Raw genomic sequence first — 27,519 nt, 5'->3', positions numbered from 1 at the left:
CTGAAAGCTCAGAGACAGCTATTGATTAAAACTTTTTTTTTTTTTTTTTTTGGTTAGGCTTGGTGTCTCATGCCTATAATCCTAGCACTTTGGGAAGCTGAGGCAGGTGGATCACTTGAGGCCAGGAGTTCAGGACCAGCCTGGCCATCATGGCAAAACCCTACTTCTGCTAAAAATACAAAAACTATCTGGGCATGGTGGCACATGCCTGTAATCCCAGCTACTTGGAAGGCTGAGGCAGGAGAATTGCTTGAATCCAGGTGGCGGAGGTTGCAGTGAGCCAAGATTGTACCATTGTACTCCAGCCTGGGTGACAGAGTAAGACTTTGTCTCAAATTCTTTTTCTTTTTTCTTTTTTTTTTCCACCTATTTAGATTATATTATGTTACTGACCTTCATGCAGTTCTTAAGAGTCAAATTATGGAATTTATGTTGAATTTTGGAAAAAGGGATCCCCAAATAGGTGGTGAATTTCTTGGAAAGAATATAGCATTTTGGAGATAGAATACCATTTGTTTCTTCTACTCTGCTCGGTGGTTTTGGATGAGTTACTTTTAATGCACTTAAATGTCAGTTTCTTCACCTGTGACATGAATTCCCACCACCCCGTCTAGCTCTCAAAGGTTTATTGTGATGATCAAATGAAATGATATCCATGGAGATGCTTTTTGCAAATTATAAAGTTCCATAAAGACATGAAGAACTTTTTATATCTTATATTTACATTTTCCTATTGACTATTTTTTAATACCAAGAGTTTATACAAGCAATTCTAGGTCATCTGTAAGAACACTGTGAGTTATGCATTGCTGCGAAAGAAGTTTACCCTAAAATCTGTGGTTTAAAACAACACACATTTATCATCTCAAAGTTTCTGTGGCTTAAGAATCCTGAAAAGCTTAGTTCTGTCCTCTGCCTCAGGGTCTCTCAAGGCTGAAATCCAGGTGGTAGGAGAGGCCGGGGTCTTATATGAAGGCATAGTTGGAGAAGGATCTGCTTCCAAGATCATGTCGTTGTTGAGAGAATTCTGCTCACCATGGGCTCTTGGGCTGGCAGCTTCAGTTCCTTATTGACTGTTGGCTACAGACCACCTTCAGTTCTCTGCCAGGTGGGCTCTGCCAGCACACAGGCCAAGAAGACAATGGAGTCTGCTAGCAACACATAAACCCCAGGCTTTGCCACCTAATCATGGGAGTGGCATATCACTATTGGTTAGTTAGATATCCCATAATATTTTTATTAATTAGTTATAATAATTATTATCTTTCTCAGACCATTCTCCATAACAATATCCCATAATATTGGTTAAAAACATTGCTAGTCTAGCCCGTGGAAGAGGACAGGATGGTGTAAAGGCATGACTACCAGGAAGGGGGGATCCCTGGAGACCATGTGAGAAGCTGCCTCCCACAAACAAGAATCCCTGGCTTTCCTAATATCAGCAGCTCTCATTTTGGGCCAAGCATGTGGCACTTGTCAAATTATTTGCTCTTGAGGGCAATCTCATCAGGTGAGAAACACAAGTTCCCTTTTAGAGATAAGGAAACTGAGGCCCAGAGAAGTGTCTTCCCTGAGTTGTACGAGATGTAAGTGGCAGAACTGATTTTAAATGGCAGATGTTATCTCTCAACCCCGTCACTGCACTTACATTGTTTTCTGGAATATGGGACTCATCATACCCATATCTCAGGGTTGATGTAAGAATCAGAAAACATCATGGTTGAACTGGAATTCCTGCAAAGAAGCAGCATGGGGTGGGCATAAAGCACTGCTGGACAGTGCTGGCCTTGATGCTGCCCAGGCCAGGTGGCACAGTTTGTACTTGAATCTCATTCTGGCTTGCGGGGCACTGCTGGAGATGATGCTGTGATGGCTGAAGCCTCTCCTCACTGACTGCAAAGCCGTGAGAAATAATAATTACTATTTCTCAACACAAAGGTGTTGTGACCCGCATATCTGTGCCCCCCTAAAATTCATATGTTGAAACCCTAACCCTAACCCACCTCTCACTGAGAGGTGAGGCCTTCAGAGCTGAGTTAAGTTTAGATGAGACCTTGAGGATAGAGCCCCCACAATAGGACTCACGTCCTTATGAGAAGATAAAGAGCCCGGAGTGCTCTCTCTGCCATGTGAGGCGCAAGGAGACAGCAGCCTACTGCAATCCCAGAAGCAGCCCTCCTCAGACAACAGGTCTGCGGTGCTTTTATCTTGGGCTTCACAGCCTCCAGAACTTTGAGAAATAAAGGTTTAGCCATTTATGCCTAGTGTTCCAATAATGGAACACTAAGCATGTGGGAGTTATTTACATCCTATTGCTCAAGGTCATCGCCAAGGTCTGACTGCAAAAATTCAAAAAATTGCAACCTCAGGCATAAATGGGTTAAGCCGACCAGTCTATGGTATTTTTGTTTGAGCAGCCCAAATGAACTAAGACAAGAAATAATATTTATTGAGGATTTGCTAAGCGTCAAGCACAGTTCTAAGCTTGTCACATTTTTACATTACTTGTCATCCCCATAACAATCTTATGAGATCCCCATTTTATGTGTGAGAAGTCTGAGGTCTGAAGAGTGATTCTTCCAGGAATGTACACTGCCCAAATTCAATCACATCAGACCCAGACTTGCCCGAGAGCGCATGGCACAGTGCTAGGATAATAGCAGCAGCTCTGCCAATGGGGGACATTAGATGATTGTATCATCATTATCATTATCACTCCAAGGAGCAAACAGGAGTCCTTGGCTTGTGGCAATGGTCGCCTTAAATATTAAAGTCTCTCTTTCTGCTGAGCAGCCCTCTGTGTTGTGCTGGTTCTTGCTCATGTGATTGAAAACTTTTACAAGCCCACTTCTGTCCTTTGCAGCTGAGCCCTCACCTTGCTGTCCAGATGACCTCCTTCCAGAATGGCCTCCAGGGCCTGCCAAGGCTCTGGACCTCCTGTCTGACTCCCAGAAGTTCCTCTACTTCAGAGGACTCATGTTGGATTTCCTTCAACATTCATTCTCTGAGTATTTTCAGATTTGTACTTGAATTTGAGTAGAGACTATCAGCTGTCCCCTTCTTCCTCTGTGCCCTTTGGGCATGGCACATGGTTCACCAGGATACGAGATGACATTTCCTTGCTTCCCTTGCAGCTAGACACAGCTGGTATGTCTGTTCTGTCATGGGACATGACATAGAGCTTCTGGGTCAAGAGCTTCTGGGTCCTGCACTTAAAAGAAGGCAGCAGGCTCCTGGCTTACCCTTTGTCCCTCTCCCTGGCTGGAGTTCATGGTGGTGATGAGCTATCTTGGATTGCACTGACTGTAGCAACATTTTGGGGTGATGGAGCCACAAGCTGGCAGGAGTCTGGGTACCTGCCACCTTTGCAGAGTGGAAGCTGCTACAAGAACTCAAACACACAAACAAGAGAGAAATCTGCTCTATCTTGATGAACCAGGGATTTGGGGGCTGCTGTCACAGAAGCTGATCCCTTTATCCTACTCAATCTACACCCACCATGGCTACAGGGGTGACCACTGTGGTTTTAAGATGGTCGCTTGCCCTTGTCTGCTCCACGGGAGGAAGGCGAGGCATGCAGAGCCTCAGCCCAGGCAGCCAGTGAAGTATTAAGGTGATTTGCTTTCATCCTACGCTTAAGCTGCAGTGCTTCCTTCTAAGGTGGGGAAATTAAAGACATGATGAATGAGGCGTCTTTGCCATTTAGCCGGCCTAGTTTACACACCCCTGGTGAGAAAATACTGCACTGGAGATAGAACAAGTAGGGAATAATAAGGACCACTTATGAAGAATTAATGTGATGCTGAAAACAGAAAGAAAAAAAACTTATTAGGTTACCCAGGAAAGGCATGGAGAACAGCCTTACGGAACAACCTGTCATGATGTCTTTGAGAAAAGAAGAGGTCTGAAGGGCCAATTTAAAGTTATTAAGATAATCTCTCTGTGTTAAGAGACTGTCTCTTTTCATACCGCTTTTAAAAAATAGGTGTTGCTACATTTTCTCCTGAACCACAACCTCAAATATTTTGCCAACTTAAGAGGCTTGGGTGCCATTTCAGAATGCTTGGCGTCAAGCCACATGGGCTTGTGCAAAGTGACAGAGGAGAGAGAGATGCGGTTTCCAGTTTTGCGGAGGCTGTAGTTTGGGGTAGATGGTGGTGGGAAGGTAGACGCACATTGGATCCTTATTTGGGGCTATTGGGATAGTCTAACTGGTTGACGGTATCTTCCTGGACCACTGCCCCCAACACCCCACCCATCTCTTCTCTGCTCCACTGCCCTCCCTCGCTCTCCACCCTCCCATTGGCTGGGCTTCCAAGTACTAGCACACCATCTTGAATCATATCAACAAGGGCAGCCTCTAGTGCCAGGAGAAAAGAGACTGGGCTTCTGATGGCATTGCAGAGCAGAGGCACCAAACCACTTTGGATCTCTATGGAACAGAAAAAATTACGTTTTTGAAATTCATACCACTTTAAACAAAGTCTCTTTTGCAAGCAATTGGCCCCTATCCTAAGTCATACACTTCTTTATGTGGGTTCCTTAACACTGCACACCTCTTCTTTATAGCATTTGCCATAGTTGCAACTGAATACTTTTTGGCGTGCATCTTTTCTAACCAGCAATGAAGTCCACATGGTCATCGTCCAGACTTAATGAACCCTAATATGCCCACTGCTTGGAAGGCACTTAATAATTATTTGATTAATGAATATAAATACAGAAGTTCAGGGGCTTCCTCGAAGACCTTCCAATCAGGCTGCTGTAGTCAGAGGTCCCTAACTGGGAGGGTTTAACAGGCATGCAGAAGGCAGCGTGTGAAGACTCTTCCGTTTTCAAGCTTTTAGGGGAACAGCCTGAGCTTTCCTGCTCCCTGCAAGTCTCTGATTTCTGAGAGGCAGCCTGGCATGAAAAATAAAGATGAAGAAGCTCTATATTTCCTTATGATTAGCAAATTTCAAGCTTGGGCAAAGCCATGAAGTTCTTGCCAACTGGAATGACATCTTAACAAAATGTCTATGTGTCCAGCAGTGCCTAGTGCAACATTGACATAAAAACTTTGCTTCATAAATCCCTCACTGCATGAACAATAAATCCTCCCCCTGCCTTTATCACAGCTGTTGAGAGGAGGAGAGCTGGCAGGGAGGTCTGGGGGAAGGAAAGAAGCCATGGGGCATGACAGTAGCTTTGGTTTTTGCTTGCATTTCCCTTCCAAAACCTTGGGGCCCCATCATTGACTCCTAGGGCACCCTTCTTTCAGCACATAGAGACTGTCTGAGCCTCTTCGTTTATCTGTACAGTGGGACAACAGGCTCTAATTCAATATATCATGACAAGCATCATTCATTTATCTAGTCATTCAGCATTCATACTCTCAACACGAGGGCTCTCTGATCCCATTTCTTCATCTGTAAACTAGAGACAAGATAACTCAACATATTGTTACAAAGATCTTTCACTCAGCAATACATGTATTCATGCAGCAAATATTTCCATCCCTTCCCGGTGCCAGGAACTGAGTTAAGCCCTAAACACACAGATGTGAGGGCGATAGGCACTTCCCTGCCATGGTGAAATCTGCATTCTCATGGAGAGACAGATGGCAAACAAAGAAACAAGGTGATTCCATACTGGTGAGTTCTAGAAATAAGATGAAGCAGGTGATCACCATGGTGGTCACAGATAGCCTCTTGGAGAATATTTAAGCTAAGATGTAGAAATTAGAATAATCTGGTCATGCAAAGAGTCCAATCAGAGGGAATGGCAGATCCAAGAGCCCTGGGGTAGAAACACACTTAGCTCATCAGGGTCAGGTCTCCTGGAAGGCCACTGTGGGAGACGAGTTGCAAGTGATGGGAGAAGCATGGGGTAAGGTCCAGAGTGGGCAGGGGCCAGATCACTCAGGATCTTGCAGGCCACAACCAAGCTTGGGGATTTATCAGAAAGAAATGCAAAGATTGAGCCAACAGGAAGTTCCCTGATCTGACTGAGACAGAATCTCCCTCTGTTGCCCAGGCTGGAGTGCAATGGCACCATCAGGGCTTACTGCAGCTTCTATCTCCTGGGCTGAAGTGATTCTCCTGCCTCAGCCTCTCCACTAGCTGGGACTACAGGCATGTGCCACCATGCCTGGCTAACTTTTGTATTTTTGTAGAGACAGGGTCTCTCTATGTTGCCCAGACTGCTCTCAAACTCCTGGGCTCAAGCAATCCACCTGCCTCAGCCTCCCAAAGTGCTGGGATTATAGGCATGAGCCACCATGCCCAGCCTGATTTATGTTTTAAAGAGAACACTTTGGTTATTTTGAAAAGAAAGATGGTGCTGGCATTGGTGGAAAGAGTGGAACTAGAGAGCCCAAGTTAAGTGAGAATTTAGAGAAGACACAAGGTAGAGCCTGCACATGGTCCCTGTTCATACATAGTAGCTGTCCCTGCAGCAGATCCAAGGGGGATGCACCAGTGACTCAGTGGATCCCAGGCTCACAAATACCATGCCAGAGCTTCCCAGGAGTCACGGGGCTGGCTCTGGCACAAAATCCTAAAAATCCATAGCACTATTCCCATGGTGAGTGGTAATCTCAGGTCACTCAATAGCCAAGTCATTTCTGAGTACATAAAATATGAGTCTCAAAGGATCAAACAGCTTATGAGTAACGTGTGGGTAAAGGTGGTGATGGTGTGAATGGGTGTAGTCTCTGTGCAGGGTAACATGCTAATATGCAATTTGTAAATGCCCACACCATTTTACTCAGCTAGTCCACTGCTGGAGTTTATTTCACGAATATGATCACAGAAGTACAAAATAGTCTTTGCATAAGGTTATTCAAAGCAGTACTTCCAGGCAAAAAAAAAAAAAAACAAAAAACCTGAGAATAACCTAAATGTCAGTTCATATGGGGGTTGGTTTATATAATTTACACTATATGCCATAATATACAGATGTTTGGAAAAAAAGAATAAAGAACTTTATGTACTAACATGGAAAAAATACAAGATATATTGTTAGATAAAAAAGACTGTTTAAAGTTGCAGTGGGAGAGGAAATGTGTGTGTGTGTGTGTCTGTGTGTCTGTGTGTGTGTTTGTGTGTGTATGTTTGTGTGTGTGTGTGTCTGTGTGTGTTTGTGTGTGTATGTTTGTGTGTGTGTTTGTGTGTGTGTGTGTCTGTGTGTGTGTTTGTGTGTGTGTGTGTATTTGCATATGCATGAAATATTTTCGGAAAGGTATGTGTTAAACTGCAAATGTTGATCACCTCTGGGGGCTTGCACTGGGTGGCTGGAGGCAGAAATAGGTATTTGTATATAAGTCTGTATACTTTTTGAGTTTGGAACTATGTAAATGTATTACCTTTTACCCCCAAATAAATCAAGATTATAAAAATAACAAAAGTAGGAACAAGGGGGAATATACCTTAGGAAAGTGACAAATTGCAACAAGCCTAGGACCTTTAGTGTTGGCTTATAAATAGTCAAAGCAAAGAACAGTCAATCACCAGGTGCCCTCTGACTGGGCACTGCCCTCTCTTTTACCTACAGGTTGCCCTGAGGGTGGGAGTAAAGGCCAGAGCCAACCAGCCACTGAAAGGAAGAGGGAGGTGGACAGGATAGAGCTTCCAGTGGGAATTTGGAGTGGATCAAAGTCAGCAGGGCAGTATAGCTCAGTGGTTGGCATGTGCCGCTGTAGTAGTCTATTCTCATGCTGCTAGTAAAGACATACCCGAGACTGGGTGATTTATGAAGGACAGAGGTTTAATTGACTCTCAGTTCAGCATGGTTGGGGAGGCCTCACAATCATGGTGGAAGGCAAAGGAGGAGCAAAGTCACATCTTACATGGTGGCAGGTAAGACAGCATGTGCAGGGGAACTGCCATTTATACAACAATCAGATCTCATGAGACTTATTCACTATCATGAGAACAGCATGGGAAAAACCCAGCCCCATGATTCAATTCCCTCCCACCGGGTCCCTCCCATGACATGTGGGGACTATGGAAGCTACAATTCAAGGTGAGATTTGGGTGGGGACACAGCCAAATCACATCAGCCACCAAGGGAAAATAGTGCTGTGCCTCTGCCACAATTATAATGCAAGATATTCTGTACCACTGTGTAAAAAATGTCAGGAAGAACTTAAGGAGGCCTTGTTCCATAGAAAACACAACTAACACTCCAGGTGGGCACCCCCCGTATATTAACCCACTTAATCCTCACAAGCACTCCTCAGCAAAGGTACTATTATTACTTATCATCTCATTTTCATGTAAGAGCCAAGGAGACTGACTAATGTGCACGAAACCACGCGACTTCCACGCAGAAGAGCCAAGATGTGAATGCAAGTTGCCGGGCTGGCTCAAGAGGCCATGTTGTTATTTGTGGCGCCATATTGCTTTGTGGAGTACTTGAAATTTGGGCACGACGTCAGCAAAAACTTTACCTCTGATGTAGAAAAAAGATCCATTAAATTAAAAATTAAAAGGCAACTGCTCATTTCTACTGCAGTTTGCCACTGTCTTGTGAAGATCAGCCAGGTATGAGAAGGAGCCTCAATAACAAGAGTCTGTGAAATCTGAAGGGTTTTCCAAAGTGGATGAACTTTGCATAGCATGGTGGCTCAGTGGTGGCTGAGAAGACTGTGAATATGTTCTCTGAGACACACAGAGCCTTGGGGATATTAGAAATCTAGTCCCACAACCCTGTTCTAGTGTCCAGTTTGCTGTCTGAGGACCTGTAACAGAGGCATGGCTTCAGGGGGAGGACCTCACCTGTGCCTCTTGGTAAGGCAGGGTCTCTAAGGCGAGACATTAGTTCTGAAATGCACCTGCTTTATGTCAGAGGCCAGAGTATCAGCTTCCCAGCCTTCCCCTAAAACTAATTACTGGTCTGGCAAGAGCTTGAGAGACTTGTTAACTTGATACAATAAATCATTTCAGGACAGATGCTGAGAGATATATTTGCTTCATACATTTTCAGTTTTGACTGGGGACCACATGTCAGACTATGATGGGAATGAAGACAGAAACTCCTCATTCTGGCCATGAAATACCTTAAATGAGGCTTGCGTGCCGAAAGAAAAGAAATAAGCTTCCAGAGGTAATGCTTGCTGGGCTGGGAAGTGGGAAGGGTCCCTTGGTGTAAGATGACAAACCCGTCAATATCTCTTTAATTAGGAATCTCTTCCTTGTTGTGGGAGAAGAAGGGGCATTTAGAACCATAAAGAAGAGGACTAAAATATTGACACTGATCTTTAGTAGCTGTTGGGCTTGGCAAGTAGTTGAACTCCTCTGAGTTCCCCTGTTTTTCACTTTCATGTTGCTACGCTACAAATCACCCCAAAACGTAGTGGTATAAAACAAAAGCAATCATTTTATTGTTTCTCATTGTTTCTGTGAATCAAGAATCCTGGAAGGGCTTAGCTGGGTGTCTTTGGCTTGGGTCTCTCATGCAGTTGCTGTCAGATAGTGGCAGGAGCAGTCAGGGGCAGCTGGACACCATGCTCTATTCACAAGGCTGGGGGGTCCTCCTTTCGGCCTTTCCACATGGGATAGTTGGGCTTCCTCACAGCATGGTGGCTTTGGACAATAGGGCTCCCTCCATGTTGGTGCAGGGCGCTTTTATGATTTAGCTTTGAAAGTTACATAGCATCACTTCTGCTCAGCACTATGAGTCAACCAGTCACTACAGCCCACCCAGTTTCAAGGGGAAAAGACAAAGTTGCCACCTCTTCATGGGAGAGTAGAGAGGTTCCAGAAAAGCCTGTGGGTTGGGGACATGGAGAGTATGTTCCTTGGAATATTTCTGAAAAAAGTACAACCTATAACACAGAGTGTCATAATTTGAAAATGGATCATATTAATACTCACTGTATAGGGGAAATGGGTGATGGTGTGGACAAACTGTCCAACACTGTGCAGGTTCTCATGGGCGCCATGTCCTACACATCAGCTTTCACTGCCCAGCATCTATTCCTCCTCTACAGACACATCCTGACTTCCTTTGGGAAAATTCATTTCCTCCATGGTAGGTAGTCTTGATGGGATGATAAACTGTGGGGCTTGCATTTTGAAACAGAATCAAGCAATTGAGAAGTCCCTTCACCATTTCAAACATCAAATCGAGGCTTGGGATGCCAGATCTGGCCCTTCGGTCTCCAGTAAAATCTTCCTTCAGGCTCTTTCACAGCCTCTCCTCAACTGTTCCTCTCCCCTACTCTCCACCCACCACCCCAATGCCTCCAGCAAATTCTCTTGGAAGAGTTTAGTGTCTACAAATGGCAGACAACTTGGGCCAGGCACAGTGGCTCACGCCTGTAACCTCAGCACTTTGGGAGGCCGAGGTGGGAGGATCACTGAGCCCAAGAGTTTGAGACCAACCTGGGCAACACAATGAGACACTTTTTCCACACACAAAAACACAAAAACTAGCTGGGTGTGGTGGTGCATACATGCAGTCCCAGTCACTCAAGAGACTGATATGGGAGGATCACCTGAACCCAGGAGGTCGAGGCTGCAGTGAGCCATGACCGTGCCACTGCATTCCAGCCTAAGTGACAGAATGAGATCTTGTATCAAAAAAAAAAAAAAAGTTAGGCAACAACAATAACCTCAATGATCTTGGGCTTTAACAGTCAACGTTTGCCACAAATGTCTATGGAGTCCAGGAAGCCAAAGGCCTGAAGCCTACTGAAGGTGAAAAGGAGGGAGAATTTTATGGAGACCCACACAACTTGTGTATCAATAAATTATCCTGCTGCAGATGCTCACAGAAGCCTGCTATAAGTTTTGGGTGCGGTGGAGTGGGAGACATTTTTAACTTGTTTTAGGAGGGGACCCAAAATGTAAGTTTATGCCATTGGTTGGGAGATTTTAATTCGTGGTAGTTTGCAATCTTCAAATATCTCTTACAGAAGGCAGTTGGTCTGAGCAATTTCCTTTAGGGAAAAGCAGATTATTTTAGCACTTCATTCCTCTAAGCACTGTTGAAAACTGTTTAAGCAGCTATGAGCACGTTCCTATTCCAGAATTCTCCAAAACAAATAGCCAAGCCCAGTTATGTATATAAGGTATGCAACTGAGACTGCTTAAAGGAATATTAATGGGCATTTTATTCACCATTTTCAATGATTTTGGGTTTTGTTTTGTTTTTTGTTTTTTTGGAAAGAGGCTTCTCGTTTTATTACCTGCCTGATTTACTTTTCTCCCCTGCAGCAGAGAGTCCCTGAAGCACGATGCTGGCTCTTGAATTAAGGAGCTTGGGGATGCAGCAGCTGCTTCTGTTCCAGGGAGGGGGAAGAACAGGAGAGGCATCACTCACTGTTCTATGGAAGTGTGCGGATCCCAGTCTCCTCCAAGAACGCCTGGGGAACACTGGCCCAGAGACTACCCCATCAAACTAGAAGCTGGGTGACAAGAGGAGCAGGGAGAGAGAACTCCACGCCAGGCACCAGGATCCCAATTAGGGCTGACACTTACAGCCATAAGAACCGGAGCTCAGATGCGTGTTTATAGCATCTGCTGGAAATACAGGAGCGTCTGTGCGATGTGCTCTGTTTAGAAGGGCTCGTGTGGTGAAAATGAGGGGCAGCTGAGTCTTTGAAACAGCTGGCCTCCTTTCTAAGTCCCTCCAAAAAAGGCACAGTTGAGTTCCCAGACAGCTGTTTTGCTGCAAACTCTGTACCTGGACAATACAGGCAATCAACCTCCTAAAGAAAACAGGCATTATTTTGACTCAAACAGGCCACTTTTGCACATGATTTACTTCCTGATGAACAATTTTTCCTGAACAATATACCTTTTGTTTGATTTGCACAGGGATTTTAAACATCCAAGCAAATGTTAAAAAATTGAAAGACTTCTGGATTTTCAGCAGGTCTAGAAAAATCCAGCGATCTGACAACTGACAGCCTGCATTCCCACCTGGGAAGGCTCTAGAGCCTAAAGAATGGATGTGTCCTCTGAGAGGGTGCAGCCGACCACCCTCCCCGCCTCTCGCAGCCTGCAGGGCATGGTCATTCCACCCACTTCCTTACCCACCTCCTCCTTTCACCTGTCCCTTGCATTTGCGACTCCTGGTTAAATGGCTCAGAATTTCACATGGATGCCTCTGAGTCCAGCTAGCTTTGCAACCTCTCAGCATTCAGTCCTACAATTACAAGTGTCAGTGACAGCCCCTCTAGGGGACTGATGAAGTATCCCAGGAAAGGTTTCCAAAAGGCAACGTGCATCCCTTGAGTAAGGTTGAATCACGTGGACAGAAAGTGTTTCCTTTTTAGATTCTTTTAGAAGTTTTGAGGTTAAAGCGAAAGTCTCCCACATGGCCCGTAACCAGTCCTGGGCACAGACACCCCCGGAGCTGCAACAAGGAGGGATTGGAGGAGTAAAAGGGGCACCACGCGGGGTCCCTCCCTCTCCTCCCAGAGGCCATTCCTGGCTCCCTGCCTCTTCCCTGGCCCCTTCACTCATCTGGTGCCAGCTTTTGACTTTGTTCCCCAATTTCTATGTTGGGTGTGAAGGCCAGGAGAGGGGTGACAAAATAAAGTTAGGAAGGGCAGAAACTCGGACTAGAAATCCCTCACAGCAGCTCCCTGTGCTCCATGATTCAGAATGGGGGGAAAAGGCAGCACCATATTGTCGTGGAAATGTCTGCCGCTGGTTTATTTACACTAAAACGCCGAGAACAAACAACCCAGGGGCCCCGTGATAGGGGGCTTACTAAATAAATTCAGGTCCATCCACTTAATCAGTTATTTAAAAAGCTAAGTATGGGACAAGCAAAGTACTTTGGCAATGTTAAGTTACAAAAGAGACGTAACATATTACAGACTGATCTCAATGGTATAAAAATACTTCGATACACTCTGTAAGGCAGGACGCAATAATGGTAATAGTTACGTAAGATATGGAATATGGGTTTTAAAAACATATCTTTGAATATGTTTTTATGATTACAAAAGTAAAATAAAGGCATTAAAAATAAGCCTAATAAAAAGGTAAGGAGAAGAAAATCTCAGCTTGGTCTACTTGCAAGCTTGTCCAACCTGTAGCCCACAGGCTGCGTGTGTGGCCCAGGACAGCTTTGAATGTGCCCCAACACAAATTTGTAAACTTTCTTACAACATTATGAGGTTGTTTTGCAATTTCTTTTTCCAGCTCATCAGCTATCGCTAGTGTTAGCATATATTATGTGTGGCCCAAGACAATTCTTCCAATGTGGCCCAGAGAAGCCAAAAGACTGGACACCCTTGCACTCTCGTGTGTCCACAGCACTTCCCTGCACCTGCTAACCCCTTTCTCTAACCTCCAAGGCAAGCACACAGCCTCTTGCTATTAACATTAGCTAGCTAGACTTCAATAGGATTTTTACGCTTTTTTGTTGTTTGTTTGTTTTTGAGACAGAATCTCACTCTGTTGCCCAAGCTAGAGTGTACTGGTGTGATCTTGGCTCACTGCAACCTCCGCCTCCTGGGTTCAAGCCATTCTCCTGCCTTAGCCTCCTGAGTAGCTGGGATTACAGGCACGCACCACCATGCACAGCTTAATTTTTGTATTTTTAGTAGAGGCAGGGTTGGCCTGCTGGTCTCAAATTCCTTGAACTCCTGACCTCAGGTGATCCACCAGCCTCGGCTTCCCAAAATGCTGGGGTTACAGGCGTGAGCCATCACACCTGGCCAGGATTTTTATGTTTTAATTGTATTTGTTTATGCTCACCTTTATTTTGTGCAACTGATAGGCATTTTCTCCATTTATTTGTGTACATTAAAGTTATTTTTTAAATAAAACATTTTTATGATTTGCCTAAATATTCATTTGGATGCTTACTTCCCGTGAGTGTCTTTATTCTTTTCTTTATTTGCCCAATGGTATGATACCTCAGTTCATGAGACCATCAGAAAGATTTACTGAAATAATGTACACAGAGCATTTTGTAAAGTGCCAGAGACAGTGAAATACACATAGTATTATTCTGTGTGCTGTCAAGCACTATAAAATCTACAGAATATTATGGTTTTCTATGTAAGTTTCTATTTTTAAGATACTATATTTCCTTCTGGAAGAGATGTTAACAGTAGCGTTTTAATAAGAATGCCTAATGGGAAACTTGAGACGCATAAGTGAACCGGTTGAAGTGAAGCTGTTCAGCACCTAACAGCACAGGTGCATGTGGGCCAGTGGGAAGTGGAGCGGCAGGCAGGTGTGCCTACACCGACCCCACTGGGGAGCCCGCCTCATCAACAGCCTTAGGGGGTTGCATTCCCAACACGGAGTCCCCCCTGAACTTCAGAGTATGCCCACAGTTTAAAGAAACACCTAAGTTTTAGCATTTTCCCTGAAGGAATGAGCTTAAAGTAAGGCTCCAGGAATGCTTGAGGCAGAAACCTTTATTAGATCAAGGTGCAACGTTCGAATCAAAAGCAGCCAGGGTCCGCTCTTCCCTCCTGCCAGTGCTGAGGTCAGACTCACTGCTCGCTTCACTGCTCCCCAGCTACTCAGACTCACCCGGACACCTGGTTTTGAAAAAGATGCAGACCGAGGAAAGGAGATGAAGGGGGAGGCGGAAGATGTTTCCTAAGGAACAGGAGGATGCCAAAAGAACCGCAAGATGTGTTCCTGCCTTTCAGCACGCTCTCTATGTGCTTTTCTGCCTCTTCCCTGCAGACACAGAAGCATTTGCTTCATGCTCGATCCTCTCTGTCACAGGGCACTGACGGGGAAGGACCTGGGCAGCATGCTAATTGCTCTGTTGGCCTCGCACCCTGTAAATACGACGTGCACTCTGGTAAATTGTTGGCTGACTTTGCCTGACTGCTGAGATGCTCAGACCTCTCCCAGGGTGATGGGGAGCCTGGAAACCAAATGCCACGTGGTTTGGTGTGTGTATGGACCAGGTGCTAGCTGTCTTCCTGGGTCTGAGTGTTTATAGACAGATGGTTTCAGGACCATAACAACCCTGGTCTTTCAGAGGTTCTAGGTTACAGGGAGACGGCACTCCAGCAAAACAGCTGTTTTGCTTGACAGTTTTCCTAACAAGTGCTCTCTCCCCATCTAAGAGGACATTTCACCAGGGGAGGAAGCCGGGGGGCTCTTATGTTTCTGAGAGTCTCAGTTTGGGTTCATTAGAAGCAGATCATAAGACAAGGATTCATTTGCAAGTGACTGATTAAGGATGTTGTTTCCTTTCTCCCCACGCACCAGGAGAAACTGGAAAGGGAGAAGCGGAGAGGGAAATAGTTCACATTGCAGGAAGAAGCAAACAGAAGGTGTGCTTTCAAAGACCCAGCCTGCAGCCTGATCCTGTGGGAAGCTCTGAGTCCAGCTGTGTCCATGACAATTCAGAGTTGTCTGCAGTGGGGGAGATGGGGCTGAGCTTTCGTACTCCACACCTGTCCATCATCAGCAAAGAGGATCCCAGGAAGAAGCTCCCAGGCTTTTCTAAGAATCTGCACAAGTGCATAAAAGTGAGGGGCAGCCCCAGGTGGTGCAGTGACAGAAGCAGGTTCAGGATGACAGAGCCAACCCGATGATTACAGACTGAATTGTCCCCTCCAAAATTCATCTCACAAAGCCCTCTGCCCCAGTGTGACTATATTTGGAGAGCAGGCTTTTAAGATGGTAATTAAGGTTAAATAAAGTCCTAAGAGGGGGCTCTAATCCCATAGGACTGGTGTCCTTATGGGAAGATGAAGAAGCCAAGTTCAGTGGCTCACACCTGTAATCTCAGCACTTTGGGAGGCCAAGGTAGGTGGATCACTTGAGCTCAGGAGTTTGAGACCATCCTGGGCAACATGATGAAACCCTATCTCTACAAAAAATGCAAACATTAGCTGGGCTTGGTGGTGCATGCCTGTAGTCCCAGCTACTTGGGGGATCGCTTGAGAGGAGGATTGCTTGAGCCCAGGAAGTCAAGGCTACAGTGAGTCCTGTTTACATCACTGCACCCCAGGCTGGGTGACAGCGCGAGACCCTGTCTCGAAAAAAGAAAAGAAAAGAAAAGACACCAGGAGCTTCTCTCTCTCCATGCACAGAGGAAAGGCCCTCTGAGGACACAAGATGCCGAGAGGGTGGCGAACTGCAAGCCAGGAAGAGATCCCTCACCAGAAACCACCCTTGACAGCACCCTGACCTCGGACTTTCCAGAATTCAGATGGTGAGAAAATAAATTTCTGTGTTTTAAGCCAACCAGTCTGTGGAATTTTGTTCAGGCAGCCCTAGCTGGCTAACACACCTACCGAGGGATATAGAGCAGTGAAAGAGATTTAACGGGAACCAGGGTGGAGCAGTGTCTGCCAGCTGGGGTGATCCATTGGGTGTATTTCCTTTCAGGACAAGAATAAGCACAAGCGACAGCTTGTTCTTCGAGGCAGACCTCCCAGGTTTGAATTCCACCTCCAGCTCTTACTGAGTGGGTTTGAAAAATGCATCATGTCTCGGTTTCCCCTCATGCAAATTGAGGTCATGGCTCACTGTGTCTACCTCGAACGCTTGAAGGAGGATTAGATGCTTAGGAGGATTATATGCAAAGCATTTGGAGAGCACGAGGCACACAGTCAGCACTGCTTGTCTCACTTATGATTCTTCTTTCCTCACTCATTCAAGCGCCACTGTTCATCCTATGCTGAGCACGACACGGTTCGTCATTCGCCAGGTGTGAGTTCATATTTGGGACAGTCTTTAAGTATCTCATCTTTGAACTTCCCCCGATAAGACTCCTGGCCATAGATTGCCAGCATGGTAGCTGGCAAGTACCGGGCACTTGACACATAATTTGTTGAAGAAACGAACATGGGAAAGGGGATGTCTAAAGCTTCCCACAGATGGAAACTGTGCAAGAACATTTCAGCAATAGGGGATATTTTCCGAGCCAAGCAGCCCTTTGACGCGCCGGGAGGTGATGGTGGCTTTACTGAGTGCAGCACGCACTCCCTCCACTCACCCACCCCGTATGTCTGGGTGGTGAGGACTTCCTCACCCCATGGCCTGGCCTCGTGACTCACGTTGGCCAAGGGGATGTTAATGGACAGGACACCAGTTTTGGTCTTAGGTGAGAGGATAATGAGCTGCTGTGAGAGGAGCACACCCAGAATAACTCTGCCCCTTCAGCCTGGGCCCAGGACCAAACACACATGGACAGACAGACACTCAGCTCAAGGCTTGGAGCTAAGCCCAGCCAGCTCACACCCCAAGGCAGTCTCCCGCCTGAGCTTCCCCTTAGCAGGCCCAGACTGCACTTGACCTACAGCCCTGGGAGCATGAGAGCAAAGCTTGGACAGTTGCCCCTTGTTACCCAAGGGGGATTGGCTCATGGACCCTTTGCAGATGACAACATCCATGGATGCTTAAGTCCTTTAGATAAAATGATGTAGTAGTAGCATATAATCTATGCGCATCCTCCTGCATACTTTAAATCATCTCTAGATTATTTATCATACCTAGTATAATGTAAATGCTATGTAAATAGTTACGTGATACCATATTATTTAGATAATAATGACAGGAAAACCAAAGTCTGTATATGTGCAATACAGACACAACCTTCCACTAAAAGAATCTGGAATCTGTGAACAGAACTCATGGATATGGAGGGCAAACTGTAGTTGTAAATCACTGAGATTTGGGTGGTTTTTTTATGTGGCATGATTGTGGCAAATTTGTCCACATCATAGTGCCTAGAACCTATGAATATGTTATCTTATAAGTCAAAGGGACTTGGTAGATGTGATTAGGTTAAGGATCATGAGACGGAGAGATGATCCAAGTGGGCCCTACGTGATCACGGGGTCCTTACATAGCTGACTGATACACTGGATTTTCATACTACAACACCTTCACAAACCACGTAGCCAATTCACAAGTGGAGATGCCAGATACAAGACATAGGGTGGAATGGGGACTATGGCTAATTGGAGATTTTGTGTGTCCCAACAAATATCACTGAAATTTTATTTTTGCTTGAAAAACACGGGTCAACCAAGTTCAATTCAGGGACGACCAGTTCATATGAGTTAAAGAATTGGAAGAGAGCAGTGAAAGTGGTGTAATGAGAATGGCAAGTGGAGGCAGTCTCTCACACACCATATATTTTCAAGCAATTTTAGGGATTGGGGTGCCCTTGGTGCTCATTCATGGTCCTGTTTGAAACTTATGGACTAGAATGACTTTCAGAGCCCTTGAGGCATCAACAACAGGCGTGTTTAACCACTAGCTGCCTGCCGCTCTCAGAGCTCAGCTCCCCAGATCAGCTACCATCATCTCCTGATGTAGAAGGCTTCTATGTATGGGGATCAATAGGGGTGAGTGGTCATGGGGGATCAACAGGGGTGAGCGGCCATGCGGGCAAAGGGCCAGGGGGCATGCTCTGAAGCTGTGTTTGTTTACAAAGCCACCACTTTTAGTTAGACTTGGTGTGTGTGTTTGGTGTTTGTGCCTTTGAAGAAACAGCTACAGATGGGAATGGTTGGCAGGGGATTGTAAAACCTTCCAGAACCACCTTTCTGGACCTGCCTGGGGAAGCCGCTGGTGTGACAGCCTCTCCATGGGCTGACCAGTTTCACCCTTTTGAAACTATTTATGTCTCCCTAGGTTCCCTGTCTTACCAGCCAGGGGATGTGGCCAACACGGGGATGTGGCCAAGATCTGAAAACACAGTTGCAGCTTCCACATCTCAAATCGGTGACTCACCTAAATGCAAAAGCTCACAATGAGATATTTCTTTCTTTCTTTTTTTTTTTGTGAGACAGAGTCTCTCTCTGTCGCCCAGGCTGGAGTGCGGTGGTGCGATCTCAGCTCACTGCAAGCTCCACCTCCCGGGTTCACACCATTCTCCTGCCTCAGCCTCCCGAGTAGCTGGGACTACAGGCGCCCGCCACCACGCCCGGCTAATTTTTTTTTTTTTTTTTTGTATTTTTAGTAGAGACGGGGTTTCACAATGGGATATTTCAAGAGCCAAAGGCAAGGAACGAACCACTGTCTGCACCTGTGAGTGCCATTCCAGCCAGCGCAGGCTCTCAGAGTCCTGCAGAGAGGCTCCTGCAGGCAGCCACAGTCATGGCCTTGGTGGGGCTCAGTGCCAATGAGGCTTCAGATACTTGACTGCGCAACCCTCACCTTGAAGCAAGAATACACACTCCTGGCTGGCACTGACTGCTTCTGCTGGACCCCGCCAGGAAGGGCGACACCATTGCCCGTGGCAGTGCTATACATGAGAAAGATCTTGCTATCAGACCTCCTCCGCTACCAAGAAAACTCCATGGGAAGGAACGCCATTCTCCGCCCTGAGAATCTTGGAAGGTGCACTCGCTGGCCTGACCTCGGTACCCCAAGGTGTCCAAACCCAGCATTTCAAAGACTCAGGACTGAATGGACATGACAGGGGCCGTGCTGTAAGAAGACAGAGGCAGGCCAATTTGTCTACATCCTAATCCTCAGAACCTATGAATATGTTACCTTACAAGGCAAAAGGACTTTGCAGATGTGATTAAGTGAAGGTTTTGATATGGGTGATGATCCGGGATTACCCAGGTGGGTCCAACACGACCACAATGGCCCTTATAAGTGAAAGTGGGGCCAGGCATGGTGACTCCACCCAATGCACCACCCGCCCTCCTCTTTGAACACATTTCTGGGGTCTAACCATCTGCAGTGCCTCTTTCTGTGCCTCAGATGCCATCATTCTCTATTTCTGCAGATTCAGATCTTCCTCTTGTCCACAGTCTGCCAAAACATTCAGGATGGCTGACTGTGGAAACTCATGCACAATGCTTACCACTGAGACAGCAAACACAACTGGGGTCAAAGTGGGGCGCCTGGAAGCTCAGAACAAACAGGGTGGCCACAGGAGCCCTTCAGGACTCGATACCATGAGGCTCACCTCCCTCGCTCTGCTTCTCATTCAGGTTCCCATGTGAAGAACTATTCACATACATAACTTCGCCACCTGCTAATGAACACGTTCGCTTTCATTTGCATAATCAACACTAATCTTATGGGTTAATTAGACTTCATGTGCATTCGATTCAGGAGATTTAATTTGGCCTCTGATCTCCTGCTTGGAACAAGGGACTCATAAACACATTTCTTTCTGGCCATGTTTTCACAAATCAAAGATTCAGACACCCAACCCTCGTCCCTGACCTCACCTCGGCCAGATGCACTAAAATCCTTCTTGGGGTAATGATGGTGACGGTTGGCATTTGAGTTTGTGAACTGTTTGGGACACCAGATTTTCTTTTTCTCATTACACATTAAAGGAAGGACAGAGGAGTGGGTTCTGTGGGCAAAAGAACAGCGGGTTCTAAACCAAGCAGAGAATTTGAGGATTTTTCATGGTGACTTGCAGCTGTCACTTAAGAAAATATGTCCAGTAATAGAATATTTCTTTCTTTAATACCAATCCCTTCAGAAAAATACACTGGCAGAATACAACAAGAGCCTTGAAAAATAATCTTACGTTTTGAATCTAAGAAGCCACCTTAAGGAAAAAGGGATGTGGACAAAGATTTATGTGGAAGGTGGTTTATTGCTGCATTATCTATAAGAATAAATCTTGGACATACAAGTGGCCACAAACTTATGAAAAAAATGTTCCATATTACTAATCATCAGAGAAATGTAAATCAAAACCACAATGAGATGCCATCTCACACCAGTCAGAATGATGATTATTGAAAAGTCAAAAAATAACAGATGCTGGAGACATTGCAGAGAAAAGGGAACACTTACACACTGTGTGTAGGAAAGTAAATTAGTTCAATCACAGCGGAAAGTGTTTGGAGATTTCTCAAAGAACTCAGAACTACCATCCAACCCAGCATTCCCATTACTGGGTATATACCCAAAGGAAATAGATTGTTCTACCAAAAAGACACACGCACTCATGTGTTCATTGCAGCACTGTTCACAATAGCAAAGACACAGAATCAACACATCCACAGTGAACTGGATCAAGAAAATCTGGTATACATCCATCATAGACTACTACACAGCCATAAAAAAGAACAAAATCATGCCCTTTGCAGCAACACAGATGCAGCTGGAGGCTATTATCCTAACCAAATTAATGGAGGAACAGAAAACCAAATACTCCATGTTCTCACTTATAAGTGGGAGCTAAGCAGTGGGTACATGTGGTTATAAAGATGGGAACAACAGACACTAGGGACTCCTAGAGTCGGGAGAGAGGGAGGGAATAAAGGGCTGGAAAACTACCTATTGGGTGATGGGATCATTCATGCCCCAAACCTCAGCCTCAGGCAACATACAAACATAACAAACCTGCACATGTACCCTCTGAATCTAAAATAAAAGTTGAAATTTAAAAACAACTTGGAATCAACCTAAATGGTAAAATACAGGCATGGCTGGTTGTTTATGTTATGTTAAATCTGTCTGATGAATATTATAAAGCTATTAAGAATGTTTTTGAGGAATATTTAATGTTAAGAGAAAATGTTTCCAATACAAGTGAAAACTGTAGTGTCCTTAAAATCTGTACGTATTTGATGATACCAAATTTGTAAACTAAATATATTTAGCATATATTAGCCTTACACAGGTATAAAACCCTGGAAGGAAATGAACCAACATGCTATCAGTGGGTTACCCTTGAGTAGGAAGGTTATTGGCATGATTCCCCCGCCCCATATAATTGTGTTTTCCTCATATTCTAAAATGAGTCTGAATTGCTTTTATAACCAGAAAACAATTATTTTAAAAAATCATCCAGGATGTCTACAGTGAATCTCACATAGCAGGTTCTTCTCCATTATTGCCACTGACTGTCACCACCTTTCCTTAAATTCCTTCTCACTCAAAACTCAATCTTCCCCTTCATGAAAAAATGAGTACTTTGTAACTGACCATCTTCTGATAATGTAGGCAGGGCAAGGCCCCCAGAAAGTCAGTTCAGGTGTGGAGAATGCACAAGCCCTATCAGAGCAGAGATGATCTCACCCTGCTCCAAAGCTGACCCCGCAGCACTGCAGAGCGAGCGCCCCACCCCGCCCTGCTGCAGAGGCAGAGGGTCCTGCATGGATATCAATGCCTCCAGATTTCCACGTGGCGGGTTCAATAGCTCCTCTGAGCAGCGGCTCACACGAGTCCAAGTCAAGGCTCTTAGGCAGCAGCCGGCCTGGGCCCGGGACCAGGAACCACACACGCTTGCAGGGAGGACACCGCTTACCTGTTGCGCGGGCTGGGCCCCAGGCGCTGGCAAGCCACGGTGGCCGTCACGTGCTTTCCGCCGCTGCCCACCTCCTGCTTGACGCCCCACTGCTGGGGCTCACGGGTCTGAGCACTCAGGATGTTCACCCCCTTCTTCACTTTGGCTCTGTGGGGATGAAGATGGGAGAGAGAGAGACAGGGTTAAGGCTTGGCCTTTCCAACGTGCCCAGCTCTGCAGAGTTGCCACCTTTAGTTTCTGTTTTGCTTTTCCACTTTTTTCATATCTAGTGAGAGGCAAAGCCACCCAGTGGTGGTGATGCCAGGGCAGGGCGAGCGGGATCTGCCTGTGGATAAGGCAGTCACAGACCTTGCTGTCCGGTTCTGAGGGGGAGGAAAAAGGGCCCCTGGAATTCACCAGACCAGGAGGTTGCAGGGCAGAGCTGTCAAGGCATGCACTCAGCCTGCCTGGGTCTGTCTCCTCACTCAGGGGGCTCTGTGCCCTGCCAGAGACATTTGGCAATGTCTGGAGATACTTGTAGTTGTCATGGTTGTGTGTGTGTGGGGTGTTGTTATCCAGTAGGGAAGTGGGGAGAAAGAAGGAATGCAGCTAAACAGCCTACAACCCACTTGAAAGCCCCACCACACAGAGCCACTGGGCCCCCAGCGTCACTACTACTAGGAAACCCAGGCCTGGGTTCATACCCCAGTTTCACCACTTCCTAGCTGTGCAAATTTGGGCCAGGCTTAACTTCTCCATGCCTCGCCTCCCTCCTCTGTAAGAAAGAGCAGGATCATAGTAGCTCCCATTATAAAGCTGCTGTAATGATTAAATAGATGTAAAGAGATTAGAACAAGAACAGCGCCAGGCATACAATACACACTTAATAAATGTTAGCGATTGTTACATCACTCCAGGGAAGTCCCCAACCTGCTTAACGTAACTTGCCTGGCACACACTTAACAAAGATACATTAAGTCAGGGACCAAAAAACAAAGCAACAAGAAGGCAAAGAGCTCCTCCTAAAGCTGCTGTTGTTTTGATCACACCACTTAGCCAGCCTCAATTTCACTTTCCTTATCAATAAACGGACGAGACAAGTGGCAGCTTGAGCACACACATCTACTTATACCGTTTTCCCTCATCCCACTCACAGGAGAGCAAAGGGACTGTTTTAAAAGGCATAAGACAGTTGGACACAGTGGCTCATGGCACAGTGGCTCACGCCTATAATCCCAGCACATTTTTTTTTGTTTTTTTGCAACGAAGTCTTGCTCTGTCGCTAGGCTGGAGTACAGTGGTGCAATCTTGGCTCATTGCAACCTCCGCCTCCTGGGGTCAAGCAATTCCCCTGCCTCAGCCTGCCGAGTAGCTGGGACTACAGGCACCTGCCACCACGCCTGGCTACTTTTTTTGTATTTTAGTAGAGATTGGGTTTCACCATGCTGGCCAGGATGGTCTCAATATCCTGACCTTGTGATCCACCCGCCTTGGCCTCCTAAGGTGCTGGGATTGCAGGTGTCAGCCACTGCGTCCGGCCAATCCCAGCAGTTTAGGAGGCTGAGGTGGGCAGATTACTTGAGCTCAGGAGTTGGAGATTAGCTTGGCCAACGTGGTGAAACCTTGTCTCTACGAAAAATACAAAACTTAACCCGGCATGGTGGTGCATGCCTTTAGTCCCAGCTACTTGGGAGGTTTAGGCAGGAGGGTCACTTGAACCTGGGAGGCGGAGGTTGCAGCGAGCTGGGATCGTGCCACTGCACTCCAGCCTGGGCAACAGAACAAGGCTCCAACTCAAGAGAATTATAATAATAATAAAATAAAAGGCATAATCCCATGACCGGAAGAGGAAATGCAGCTGCAGCAACAGATTTGGGAAACTGGAAACTGGGAGTTCAGTGGATAAAACAAGTCAGCAGAACTTCAAAATGGAGCTTCAAGCTGTCAGTGAGCAGAGTCAACAACCAACACAGTTTCTACCAAACAGCCCCCCAGACTCAGGAGTTTGTGATAACAGTCACAAAATCGGAGTGAATGAGGACTGAAATAAAGAGGGTTGGCTACAAGTCTGTTTAGGAAGCGGCCAATTAAACTCCCCTTTTTATGCCCAGGTGATGCCAGGACTTCAAATTGGGTATAAGTATCAGGGCGAGTGGGGAACTGGGGGTGCCTGGGGGTGCCACACCGAATACAGAGGGACCCCACAACCCCATGTGTGCTGAACGCTGAGATTCGCAGGCGGGTCCCCCTAGACTGGATCTTCACCCTCCAGGAGAAACACTGGATTCCAGAGGGTGATACCATCCTAAGACCAAAATGCAACAGGCATTGACACTGTGGCCTCTCCAAACAGCCAGCCAGACGTCCTGCAGTGAAGCCTGAAGTCAGCAAGTGCGGTTGAGGGGCTCTGAGCCTCTCACAGCCTTTTAGTCCCCCCTCCTTTATATGAGCCAGAAAACGGGAATTGTTAGACACTAAGAAAAGTCTCTACGTGATATAAAGACCGTGATATGCTGAAATAAAGATCTGGTACTCATCCCTGTTTCCTGGCATACAGCTCCTAAAATCCTGGGAATAGTGATGTCTTCTTGTGCGCTAAGGAGGTGACTGGTGGCTGGGATTACAGGTAGCTTCAGGATAGGGTTGGTCACCAGAAAGACCAAGGCAAGAATAGAGGGTTTGGACTTTCAGCCCATCCCCTCAATCTCCAGTGGGAACAGAGGGGCTCATCACCACTGACCAAATATTTAATCAATCATACCTAGTTATAAAGCCTCCTAAAAGCCCCAAAGGACAGGATTTGGGGAGCTTCCTGATAGCTGAATCCATGGAGGTTCCTGGAAGGTGGTGTCCCTGGAAGGTGGTATCCCGGGAAGGCAAGGAAGCTTCATACTCCTTCCCCTATACCCTGTCCTACATGTTTCCTCATCTGTATCCTTCATAACATCCTTTGTAATAAACCAGTCAACATAAGTAAATGTTTCCCTGAACTCTGTGAGCCGCTCTAGGAAATTAATCAAACCTGAGGATGAGGTCATGGGAACCCCACTTTAAAGCCAGGCAGTCAGACACAGAGAGAGAGAGAGAGAGAGACAGACAGAGAAAGAGAGAAAGACAGACAGAGACATACAGAGAGAGAGATAGAGACAGAAAGAGAGAGAGAAATAGACAGACAGACAGAGACAGAGAGAAACAGACAGACAGAGTAAGCCAGGGCTTGCAGTTGGTATCAGCAGTGGGGAGCAGTCCTGGGGAGTGAGCCCTCGACCCGCGGGGCCTGACGATTTCTCCAGGTAGAGGTGGTGGGAACTGAACTAGAGGACACCCAGCTGACATCTGCTGCAGAACTGCTCGCTCACTTGCCGATGGGAGAAACCACCCCCTCTGCCCCATGCTTGGCCACAGGAGTCTTCTGTGTTGGTTGTTGTGGGGTGAGAGCAGAGGAAGTAGTTTGTATTTGTCGACGCAGAAAGACTGAAACAGGCAAACGCAGGGAGGGTACGGCAGCAACCTACCGGAAATACAGCCTATGCAGTAAAGAATATCCGTGTTTAAGAAAACAGAGAATTGGCTGGGCGTGGTGGTTCATGCCTGTAATTCCAGCACTTTGGGAGGCCGAGGTAGGCAGATCATGAGGTCAGCAGATAGAGATTATCCTGGCCAACATGGCAAAAACCCATCTCTACTAAAAATACAAAAATTAGCTGGGCATGGTGGTGCATGCCTGTAGTCCCAGCTACTCGGGAGGCTGAGGCAGGAGAATCACTTGAACCCAGAAGCCGGAGGTTGCAGTGAGCCAAGATCGTGCCACTGCAGTGCAGCCTGGTGATAGAGCGAGACTCTGTCTCAAAACAAAACAAAACAAAAAACAGAGAATCATTCACATTCAAAGAGATAAGAGAAGATATTGCAATCATGAAACAAAAATGACTGCTATATCTTAAAAAAAGAACACCCAGCAGGGACAAAATGAGCCCTTGGAAATTAAAAATATAGCAAAATGGGAAGTCGGTGGAATGGTTGATGGATGAAGTTGAGGAAATTTCCTAAGAAGCAGAGAAAAGACAAAGAAGTGGAAGATCGGAGAAAAAAATTAAGAGGATGGCTTTGAGGTTCAATATGTCAATAATAGAAAAAAGAAACAGAGAAAAGAAAGAGGATGAATCATTAATGAAGTAATTTAAGAAAATGTCTCCAAATGAAAGGATGTGTTTTCAGATTGGAAGAGCCCACTATGTGATCAGCACAATGAACGAGAATAGACACACACCAGGCCACGTGATCAATACATTTTGGAAGATGGGGTATGTAGAAGTGAATTCTACAATCCTCTAGAGAGAAAAAAACCATCAGAAAGAATTCAGAATTTATAACAGCCACTCCGTAACCTAGAAGACAATAAAAAATGTCTTGAATATTGAAAGGGAAGATTATTTCCAACCTAGAATTCTGTATCCACCCTATGAGCTCAGTGTTTCCACACATGCGTGTTCATTTTTTTTTTGAGACGGAGTCTCGCTCTGTCACCCAGGCTGGAGTGCAGTCAGTGGCATGATCTTGGCTCCCTGCGAGCTCTGCCTCCCGAGTTCACGCCATTCTCCTGCCTGAGCCTCCCAAGTAGCCGGGACTACAGGCGACCACTGCCACACCCAGCTAATTTTTTTTGTATTTTTAGTAGAGGCAGGGTTTCACCGTGTTAGTCAGGATGGTCTCGATTTCTTGACCTTGTGATCCGCCCAGCTCGGCCTCTCAAAGTGCTGGGATTACAGGCATGAGACACCACGCCCAGCCCACACATGTGTGTGCTAAGGTCATTTACTCCTTACACTCATGTTTGGGAACCTACTTGAGCATGTGTTCCATCAAACCACAAAGTGAAGCTGGAAGGAAGACATGAGACAAGGGAAACAGATCCCAAATACAAGTGACATGGAAGGAATCCCAGGTTGATGGTGAAGAGAGGTCCTTGAATAACAGCAGAGCATGAGGCATGGAGAAGATTCCGGCAAAGACTTCCCCGGGAAACGAAAATTTTCTTAATAAACATGATGTTCAATAAGTGTTCCTTGAGGACATTTAAACAACTAGAGGAGAGTTTCAGGATAAATATGAGCTAAATATACAGAAAACCAAGAAAAAGAATAAAACCCAATCAGTTTTTAATCCTGAAGATAAGAACTCATTATGCAGAGAAGGAAAAGTAATCATAATTTAATACTTGATTTTACTGTGATTAGCACATGTACTTATATTTTAAACACTGAATATTAATCTAGACAAAATATGATTATTATACTTGAGGGATGGAGAGATAAAATGGGAGGCACTTATGTGGGGGAGAAAAGAGATATATCCTAATTCTCCATAGTGGGA

At 45.9% G+C, this 27,519-nt stretch overlaps 1 protein-coding gene across 1 annotated transcript in view; it reads right to left on the bottom strand.

The window, feature by feature from the left end:
• TMEM132C (transmembrane protein 132C) overlaps positions 1–27,519 on the bottom strand; it is a 444,401-nt gene that overhangs the window by 144,038 nt on the left and 272,844 nt on the right. The window contains exon 3 of the mRNA XM_055359198.2: positions 22,168–22,314. Within this exon, the coding sequence (XP_055215173.1) occupies positions 22,168–22,314 (147 nt within the window). The remainder of the gene's footprint in view (positions 1–22,167; positions 22,315–27,519) is intronic.

This window comes from Gorilla gorilla, chromosome 10 (assembly GCF_029281585.2).
Source record: "Gorilla gorilla gorilla isolate KB3781 chromosome 10, NHGRI_mGorGor1-v2.1_pri, whole genome shotgun sequence".
Lineage (NCBI taxonomy): Eukaryota > Metazoa > Chordata > Mammalia > Primates > Hominidae > Gorilla > Gorilla gorilla.
The sequence above is the reverse complement of the archived record's forward strand: the minus strand, read 5'-3'. Positions and strand labels throughout refer to the sequence as shown.